Source organism: Apium graveolens, unplaced genomic scaffold (genome assembly GCF_009905375.1).
Source record: "Apium graveolens cultivar Ventura unplaced genomic scaffold, ASM990537v1 ctg2, whole genome shotgun sequence".
NCBI classification, from domain to species: Eukaryota; Viridiplantae; Streptophyta; class Magnoliopsida; order Apiales; family Apiaceae; genus Apium; species Apium graveolens.
The window spans coordinates 68,726-79,530 of record NW_027417486.1 but is presented as its reverse complement, the minus strand read 5'-3'; the positions used below and the strand labels follow the sequence as shown (position 1 = coordinate 79,530).

At 36.5% G+C, this 10,805-nt stretch overlaps 1 protein-coding gene across 1 annotated transcript; it reads right to left on the bottom strand.

Moving 5' to 3' along the window:
- Positions 1-372, bottom strand: LOC141700261 (uncharacterized). The gene has a single exon (XM_074504068.1). The coding sequence runs from the start codon at positions 370-372 to the stop codon at positions 1-3; it is 372 nt and encodes a 123-aa protein (XP_074360169.1).
- Positions 373-10,805: the final 10,433 nt, after the last annotated feature.

Here is a 10,805-nt window from a genome sequence, read left to right as displayed (position 1 = left end):
TCATAAATGCTCCGTATTCCAAGCTCGAGGAATAAGTTTTCCATCCAGATCTTCTAGGTGATAGGTTCCCTTCCAGAGTATAGCTTTGACCTTGTACGGTCCCTCCCAATTAGCTCTAAGCACCCCGTGCTGAGCTATCTTGGTGTTAGGCATAACCTTTCGTAACACAAGATCCCCAACCTTGAACGACACAAATTTTACCTTTTTATTAAAATACCTTGCGATTCTCTGCCGATATGCATCAAGCTTTAATTGAGAGTTTTTTCGGGCTTCGTCCAACAAATCCAAGTGGAGCCTCTGGTTAACTTCTGCATCTTCTTCAACAAACACGTCTCTTCGGAGGGATCCCGCTCCTACCTCCACGGGAACCATGGCCTAATACCCATAAGTCAACAGAAATGGGGTTTCTCCCGTAGTCGATCTGAGAGTTGTGTTGTAAGACCAGAGGACCATGGGCATCTCCTCTGGCCAGTCTCCTTTCTTTTCTTCCAGCTTTGCCTTCAAAGTGTGTTTTATGATTTTGTTTATAGCTTCTGTCTGACCATTGCTTTGCGGGTGATAAACCGCGGCAAAATCCTTTTTGATGTTCAAGTCTTCACAAAGCTTCCTTAGCTCTTTACTATCAAACTGCTTCCAATTGTCCAAGATGAGTTTGTATGGGATACCGAATCAGAATACTAAAGAATTGAAGACAAAGTCCCTTATCTTCTTTGTTGTGATCGTGGCCAGTGGCATAGCTTCTGCCCATTTGGTAAAGTAATCTACGGCAACCACGGCGTATTTCACATCCCCCTTTGCTTTTGGCAACTCTCCAATGAGATCGATTCCCCACATGGCAAAACGCCAGGGACTTGCTAATGAGGTAATGGAAGATGCTGGGGCATTGGAATAGTTGGCGAATCGCTGGCAACGATCGCAAGCCCGGACAAACTTGAAGGCATCTTCCTTCAGAGTTGGCCAGTAATATCCTTGTCTGAGGACTTTCAATGCCAACGAACCACCCCCCGAGTGATTGCCACAAATCCCTTCATGTACCTCTCTGAGAATATAATTTCTCTCTTCTATATCTACACAGCGTAACAGTAGCTAGTTAAATCCTCTTTTGTATAACACCCCATCGTGTTCGACATACTTCGCAGCTTGATATCGAAGACGCCGAGCCTGTAACTTGTCCTATAGAAAAGCTTCTGTTCGAATATATTTGTGAATGGGTGTCATCCACCCCTCTATCTGGTTTTCCTGTGTCTGGAATACTTCTACCTCTGGAACACTTGGTATAAACTTTGTTCGGGTCAAAACTGGGTCAATTGGTCATAATTGGGATATTGGTGCCTAAAATTAAGGAAAATATAAGGCATCTATTTTATCACGAAGGAAGAAGGCGCGCCCTACAGATATGGGGAGGCGCGCCCTTATGCATACAAGAAGAGTAATTCTGATGCTTTACATAATCAAGGTGCGCCCTCATTGGCGAAGGAGGCGCGCCCTATTGATATATGAAGAAAGGAATTCAACTGATTCTTAGAGCTATCCCCTAAGGTATTAGGGCGTGCCCTAAGTGAGAAAGATAGCTTGGACGAGACTTCAACATGGCTACTTAGACGGGCTCTTTGGAAGATTTGAGGAAGATGGAGATTATTATTACTAACCTATTTGATGTAGGTACTCTATTGAAGAACTCCTTCCTGTAGCACATCTACAGGAAAGGCGGTGTCCGTGGTCAGAGACCTCCAGGGGTATGCCTGATGAATGAAGACCTCCTCCTGTAGTCAATGGGTGTCCTCATTGGGGATGCAGGGTAAAATATGGTGTGTGCTTTGGGAGCTCTGTCTCTGTAGTCAACGGGTGTCCTCGTTCGAAGAATTCGGAGTATCCTGCACTTTGCACCCAAAATCTTGGGATCACTTGTCTTGTAATATGGTAGGGGCTCCTTATCGGGGGGAAATGATGCGTCCAACATTTGGGGTAAACCACGGCTATACCTGCGTCTGCGGACTAGAGAAACAGCTGGTAGCGGAGGGTTATCCTTGGCCAGGGAGATGCCTTATCCGTGAAGTCTTGAAGCCGCGGACGAGCCTTGGGCCTTTGTGGTTGGGCCTCATCGGCAGACATTCCTAAAGCTAGTAGAAGACGGTTTCCAGTGGGTTTCCCATTGGGCCTCGGGACAAGAAATCTAAGCCCGTTAGGTTTCTTGTTCCCCAAGAACTACGTGGGCTTGATTCCCTATAAATAGGGATACGTAGGCAAATTGTAAGGGGTCGGAAGCGAGAGCCATAAGGAGCCACCACCAACCTTAAGCAATCTCAGCCCCTAATTCATCACAACCACCACACTCCGCTCACTTTTCAGGCGAAGAACCACCATCGTAGATCTTAATTCCGACGATGAACCTTAAACTTTGTTTATACCAAATTCCTCCGTCAACACCTGTAATATTTTGGACATTTTTATTAAAATTGTGATATAAAGGTGTTAAGAGTCGGTTTCCTCAATTTTATAAAATTTATGTAGGAAATATTTTTAATCTCTATTTCGAGTGAATGAATTTATAAAAATTATAAAAATACTTGTGTTCAAGTATATTTCTGGTTCTTACTATTTTTCAAAGTATTTATAAAATTTGATTTACAACTAAAGGCAACTCTTTAATACGGTTCTTCTTCAAATCTCAACTAAAATAATATTTGATTCTTATAATTTTGCTCTTCCCATGAAACACCATATTTTCTGTGAATGCTATAGCGGACTTGTTATCTAAATATTTAGTCAGACTTTCTTTCGGGGCATACTTGAGATCCTCTAACATCCAAGTGTTCCAGAGAACTTGACAACTAGCTAGCTAATGATAAATATATATATTCCGCCTCCGCCGTTAAGAGAGCCATGACTTGTTGTATTTTTAACATCCATGTGATTGCACTAGAGCTAACAAATAAAATATTTCTCGAAGTAATATTATTATCATTAATACTTCCGTCCAAATCACTACTACATTATCCACCATATTAGTCATCTATCTTTTGAGAATAAAGTCCATCTCCGAGTGTTCTATGAAAATACCTCAACATTATTTTTCCTGCCTCTCAGTGTATCTTTTTTGTTGCTCCATGAATATACTAATCAAACTAACACCATATGTGATATCTGGTCAAGTGGCAGTCAAGTACATCAAACTCCCAACAAAACTTCTATATAGTGTAGGATCAACATATTTAGAATCATCATTCTTACTTAGTTTCAAGCCAACTTTAATGGAAGTACTAGTTGGTTTAGCACCTTCCATTTTAAGCTTCTTCATCAAATCCTTTACAAAAATTCATTAATCGTAGGTTTTATTTAATTTCGGTTTTGTAATAAATATTTTAATTTGGATACTTACTGTTTTAATAAGATATTTTTATTCTCTCCAATTTTCATTCTATATGTTTTTCTGAAAAGTATCGTTTAGAAGGCCAAAAAACGTAAACGAAGGTTTAATTATAATCAAATAGAATATTTTTTTTCTAGATTACCGCTTACAGTCAAAATTAACGAAAAAGGGTGCAAAGTTAAGCAAAATATAGTAAGGGGATGTAAAATATCTTATGTAATACTATATAAATCATTTTGCTAATGGCCGAAAACAAAGGGATGCAATTTTCAATTAAGTCTTTTCTAAAAGAATATGTTTTTTAATGTGTTGATTTAAGAAAATAGAAGATCAACACCTCCAATAAAATTACGGTCTCTATCCAAATTTCACTCCGCTATTGTGAGAACTGAGATCTAATTTTAGACACACATTTTAATCCCTAAGTTAAATCACAATCCCACATTTTAAAATTTTATTTTATACTTCATCTCTTTCATCCACCCCCCCTACCCACCATTTCCACCCATCACCACCACGCACCAACCGACGTCGCTCCGCCTTCCAACACTGGAAATAGCATCTCTCTCTCTCTCTCTCTCTCTCTCTCTCTCTCTCTCTCTCTCTTTCTCTCTCTCTCTCTCTCTCTCTCTCTCTCTCTCTCCCTCTCTCTCTCGATCCCCGCCCCGCCCTCCTCTCATCATCAATATCTTCATTCTTTACCAAAACTCCGACTAACTTTCAGTCTTTTCTGATTATCCATATATATTCATATCTATCATCACAAATTGTGTTTCGTCGTTCTACCTTATCTAATTATTCATCTCCAATTTACTATTGCCTTTGCACTATTCTTCGATATGGTTTGATAGTGGCAAAATCTTGTGATTTGAATTTAAAATATGGTTATTTAAATCTAATATAATTTTCTATTATGGTATATTATTGATTTAAATATAGTGGATTTCAGAAATATGTTGGTAACATCTAGTGATTTTCAGGGTCACTTGAGGTTCTGTTAATAGAAGTGTGGTGTTCGTTGGTCGCGTTGATGCAGTGATCGGAGGGGGTAGTCTTGTAATGGTGGTAGCAAGGTTTTGAGGGGGTGGTGGTAATTATATGTGGTGGTGATGGTGATTATCAGTGGTTATATTAGTTTAATCTAGTGATTTATAGGTGGCTGGAAAAGTTAATTGAAAGTACTGACCGAAAATGATGTGGTGATTTTTATTCTTGCGATGGTGATTTTTGGTTACCAGCGGTTGTTGTGCAACCCATGCCTGTACATAAAAGGACTACGTCAAATTGACAACCCTAAGGATAAGCTGTTTGATAATCTAATTTATTCTGTAATTTTATTTCTTGAGTTTGTAAAATTGTTAAGTAGATTAGACAGAGGATTTTCTATGAACAACCATCAAGTTAAGGAATAAACTCTGGAAGAAGATCAATCCTTATCATGCCTCAGAGAGAAGTATAGAAGCTTGGAGTTGAATAATGTTGTTCTAGGAAAAATATTCTAAGTCAGATATGGACAAGTCACAGATCAAAGAATATCGAGAAGTATGTCAAAAATCTAAAATGACTAGTAGAGAAGTCCCAAGAGATATCGACAATTTAGTATGCATATGGAGAACTGAAGATATCGACAAGTTAAAAAGTCCATGTAGAGAACTGGAGATATCAATAAGTCAATTCTTCGTATAGAGAATTAGAGATATCGACAAGTCAAATTCTCATATAGAGAACTCGAGATATCGACAAGTCAAAAGTTGTGGCACCCCAAAATCCGGGTTCAGGGATCTAGAAGGCCATGTCACCTTGAATCCTGTTTAACACTTATCTCATACAATAATATATATATACTCACACCTTTATGACCCCACACTTATTAACATACACACACTTACAGGTTATTATCTTGGAATGAACAATTTAGTACTGGAGTGTATCAATTTATAAAGTGATAATTATTACAGACCAAAAGCGATTAAGTCTTACCATGGGTGTAACCTTTATTTAAGGTTAGACCGACGGCCAAATACACGTTTCTTCATTATTATCTTACATAAATCATAATTGTAAATAAGCCGGACTAAAAACAACTGAAAACCAATCTAGCTTATATGGTCTACCTGGGGTATTGCACCGAACATCATACGGAACAACTGGTCATTTCCTACCCGGTTCCTGGCCGCGAGTTTCATGATAGGCATCTTGATTCACTGTTGTGTTGTGTCATTTTAAGAAAATAAGTGTGAGCTATAATGCCCAACATAATAAGGTACAGTATGAAAAGACTGTATAAGAAATTCATATCAGATTCTGTATATGATATATATGTTTGTTAAAAATGGTTTTTCTCGGTATTGCACACTTTTTTCCAAAACAACTCTTTTTATTGACTTATTAGTCTGCAGATACCTTAATGGTAAAACCACACCTAGGCTTGGGTTACGGTATCGCATCTCAATTTCAATTGGAATCATAGGACATTCACCGGAGCCCCCGAAATACGATGATCAGTCGTATAACAGTAAATTTTTATTGTTCTCTACATGTAGAAGGATGACTCCCATACATCCAGTTGTCACCCTTGCCGCATTCGGGCATATTATGTGTGGCCCATACATCCAGGTTTTCCACATACTTCACATGTTTACATGTGGCACACCAGTAGTCAATCCAGTCCACAAAATATTAGAGTCTACCCCTCCTTGTCCTTTTAAAGAATCTTATTATAAATCTGGAATTCGAATTATGTCGAAGTTTCTCAAGCGTTTTGCTTGTTGATAGAAACGACTCATCTCATGTGTATATATATATGTACTTTCGAGAATTTTTGGAGAAAATACTAAGATAATGTGAGTTGACAGTTGTCAACAGATAAATAATTAAGTGGGAGTTTATTTTGACACTATAGTCAAAATATTTAAAAATATGTCGAGATAATATTTTTCGAGGATCCGAAAGTACGGACTTTTGATCGTCCTGAACATCACGGGGATGATTCCCAGGTTTTTACTTTGTATGCTCGGACCGACTCTCGGTCTTATAATTTATGCATCACGCTTTATTGTAGCGTTAAAATATTCTACAATATACTCATCGTGAGTAAAAACATTATCGATACGCAAAATTCGTATTTTACTATCATGGCAAACATGACATCTGTTCAAACAACAGTAAAATAATTTTCACAACACAACAGTGTATGGAGTCGGGTTCATAAACTTGCCTGGGTACTTTGAAGTGGAGGGTGCTCTAGGGTTCACCCGGAAATCTATAATTATAAATAATTATCGTTTCGTTAGATTCTATTCATATTTATCGTTACTTGTACATATGTGATACTTACTAATCGTTCACGCAACTCGCTTTACTATTATTATTCCAATAAGTACAAGTACTTGTCATATTCGCTTTCTTTTCGAAATCATTTATGTCCGTTAATGTCTTTACATTTCGTCCATCGGCTCCCCTCTCGATTCTTAAGGGTTTTTATTCGCGCGGTCTCGACTCCGACATTTTTATAAAATTGAAAAATCCATATTTTTCACTTAAAATTTTTATGGAAGTTAAAAAAACTCTATTTCTTATTCGCTGTAAATATTTCATGATTTTTGAATATTTTTAAGTCATTCATTTCTATTTCTGCATTACGATTCTCTCATTTTAACGATGTTACGCTCGCGACTCGGGTTTATTCAACTCCAAGCTTCTTTATCTTTTTCTCTGAGGCATGATCTTGTTGATCATATTCTAGAGTTTATTCTTAGGCTTGAGACTGTTCATAGAAAAATACTTAAGTCTGATCTTTAACAATTTTACAGACACATGTAATACAGTACAAAATACAGATTTAGACTACCAAAACTAGGTTTACAACTAAGATCCATAATATTCTTGAAACTTAAACCTTAAATAAAGTTTGGTCAAGGATTTATACCTTTCTTGAAATCTTGGAATGTGTTCTCCTTGATGAATGAATCTTGGGGATGCTTGGGTAAGCTTAAGAATCCTAAATCAATCCATGAAAATCAAGAAACTAAGAAAAGTTACTATTCTACACTATTCATCATCACTTTCATGGAATTATTTCACCATTAAAACCTTAATGAAATGCTCTCAAAAATTTATCTTACCTTAGTTTGGTATGTAGGAATCTTAGGAATCAATTATTGAATTTTTCCATGGCTTGAAGTGGAGTTTTAAGTTTTGATTTCTTCTTTTTTCTTGAAATAGCCGAATGGCTCTTTGATGAGAGAGAAGACAGGGTTTTTGTGGTTTGCTTGGATGCTTATTGTATAAAGATATGTAATATTTGTGTATATATCTCCCAGGACAAGCAAATCTCTTACAATCTTGCTAGCTTAGCTAATATTCAAAGCTAGTTACTAGCTAAGTACTTCATTCACTATTCATGGTTACTATTTTCTAGCTAGATCATCATATTCTCTAGGTAGGCTACTATTTTATTTTTAACCATGGTTACTTTCTTACCTTAGTTAGTTTGAATGGTTAGAATATCTTGATACATTTAATTTATTCGCTTACGCGTTCGCTCGGTCGCTTATTCGTTTTCGTAATAAATCTTCGTAAGCGGTTCGCAGGGTAAATCCTTTCATATACGTCTTTTATGCTTTGAAGCCTTGTACTTGGGTTTGAAATTTTAGAATTTTAGATTCGTAATTATATTATGATTCTCGTATTCCTTGATGGTTCATAGATACAGTCGTTTTTCAAAGTTCGTTTTCTTCGAAAACTAATAGCGTTTACATACACTTATTTGGTACGTAATATCACGTTATCGACTAGGAAACCAAATTTACCATGCATAACATAGTGTGGACTAAAAAGTTTTCCCCAATTTTCAGGGTTACTATTCGTCAAAAGTTTTACAAAGTCTCCAAAATTTGAGTTATTACAAAAGCTTGTGAAGTGAACTGGAGATATCGATAAGTAATTCTACTTTTAGAGAACTAGAGACCTCGACAAGTCAAAAATGCATGTGGAGAACTCAAGATATCAATAATTCATTGTACTTATCTATATATGACATCTCTATAGAACAACAGAGATCTCTACAAACAACTTTATAATTCAGAATGCACATAACTTGAAGATCCAAGATTATCAGTCAACAAACAATTCTATCACTGAATTGGAAAGCCTACAAATGCAATTTGAAGAATAAAAGATCAAGGGATAAGATGAACTGGTCAAAGGAGGGTCACAGACCTAATAGATTATGCACAAATTTTCTAACACTGGAAATGGAAATGTAAAAAATAGCTTTGGAAACCGTTTTGGTCCATTTTAGTGCAACTTTTGTAAAGCCGTGCATGTTGATCTATAAAGCATGTCACGGGTCCTTTATTTAGGAGTAAAAACATAAACAGATCTTGGAAATATCTTGTATTCTCTCAAGAGAAAAAGCTAAGTCTTATTTTCAAGAATAAAGATTTGTAGCAAGACAAAATTGATTTAACATAAATCAAGTGAGCTTTTGATAATCTGCATATGTGCTTACATTTAGCATATTATCTCTACACATTCATACAACTGTTTTGTTTCATAAGCCAAAATATATTTCAAAATCAAGAAAATATATTTACCCCATATGTGTTGCATTTCATACCTAACAAGTGGTATCAGAGCCAAATCTGAAAGTAAACAGATTAGATCTTGGATGTATGAGTGCACAAAAGATTAGCAGTATCAAGATTTTTGTCTTTGACAAGGTAAACTACACTCTGTGGAAAAAGAAGATGATGATGTTCATCAGGATGGCCAATCCAATGTATATTAAAATTCTCAAGCATGGACCTTTTATTCATATGGTAAGGGTTCCTGAATCAACAGAAGGAGACATGATCATTCCTGCAAACTTTGGTCCTAAGGATCCATCTACCTATACTGAACCAGAAAATGAGAAGGTTGTACTGGACAGTGGCTTACAACTCATACTCATTAAATCTCTTGATAATGTGATATACAACAACATTATCAATTGTGAGTCAGCCAAACAAATCTGGGAAAAGATTGAGATCTTATGTGAAAGGAATGAAGAGGTGAGATCTAAACAGAGAAGGATCTTGGTGTCAAAAAATGAGGGTTTCATGGCTAAATCAAAAGAATGCATTACTGAGGTCTTTCAGAGATTCAACAAACTGATAAATGATTTGCAGCTTTATGACACTCTTCCTGACCACCTGGAATAAAAGATATTTGCAATAAGAGAAGGAAGAGATCCAGGGAGAATAACTTTGCAGATTTTGTATGATATTCTCAAAATCTATGAGTTGGAAATGATGCAAAGAAAGTCATTAAAAGTGAGTCAAGTGCATGTTGTGATGTATCAAGTGCCTTGATAGAAAATGATAAGATAATGACTAAAGATGAAATTGAACCCCAGACTCAAGTTATTTAAGCGGTTGAGCAGAAAAATAAGGAACCTAAAAAACAAGTCATTTTGGAGTTGGAAGAGGATGAGTACTATACTCTTGATAAATTGAATGAAATGAACCAGTCTATGGCTTACCTAGCAAGAAAATTTTCAAACATCAGAGTAAAAAATCCTAGATATTTCAAGGGTAAAGGCCAAACATCCAATAACAACAATTGGAAAGGAAAAACTCGGACAAATGCAACTGGCAAAGGTGGCTACTAGTCAGGATCTGTGGACAGATCAAAGATTAGATGCTACAACTGTGATGAACTTGGTCACTTCGCCACAGAATGCAGGAAGCCAAAGAAGATGAAGAAGGCTAAGTGTTATTTGGAACTTGAAGCGAAGTATGAAGCGATTCTGAGAAAATAACAGGGAAAAGTCTATATTGCTGAAGGTAAAAAGTTGGGATGACACTGATGATGAAGATGATGGTGAATAGTATGGAAACTATGCTCTCATGGCACTGGAGCAAGGAGAGTCATCTGCATCTAAGTCTGAGGTACATATCCTAACTACCATTGATTTAAATGTTACTCAATATAAGGAAACTGTTGAGAAGATGAGTGTAGAAATATTCCACATTCATACAAGCTTGGTGGAAGCTACTGAGGAAGTGAGTAGGCTGTCAAAAATAAATGAAAAACTTGAGATTGAAAAACAAGAGCTAGAACTGCAGCTTTTTAGTCTTGAAGCAATTAAATAAGAAAATGAATACCTAAAGAAAAAGTTAAAGTGTGCTGGAGAAGTAGAAGTAGTGTTAAGAGAAAAAGTTGAGAAAAAGATTTTGAAGCTCAAATCATTCAAAAATACATCTCAATTGATTGGTCAGTATCATGAGAAGAACAAACCATTTGCTAACATAACTATTGTCTTGGACTATGAGGTTGTGGATTCTCACAAGAAAAATGATGTTGGCAAGGGGAAGGAAAATGTGAACCAAGATGTTCCTTTGATGCTTAAAATGTGAATGCAGCCTTGTTCAAAGCTTGTGAAGTAAACTTC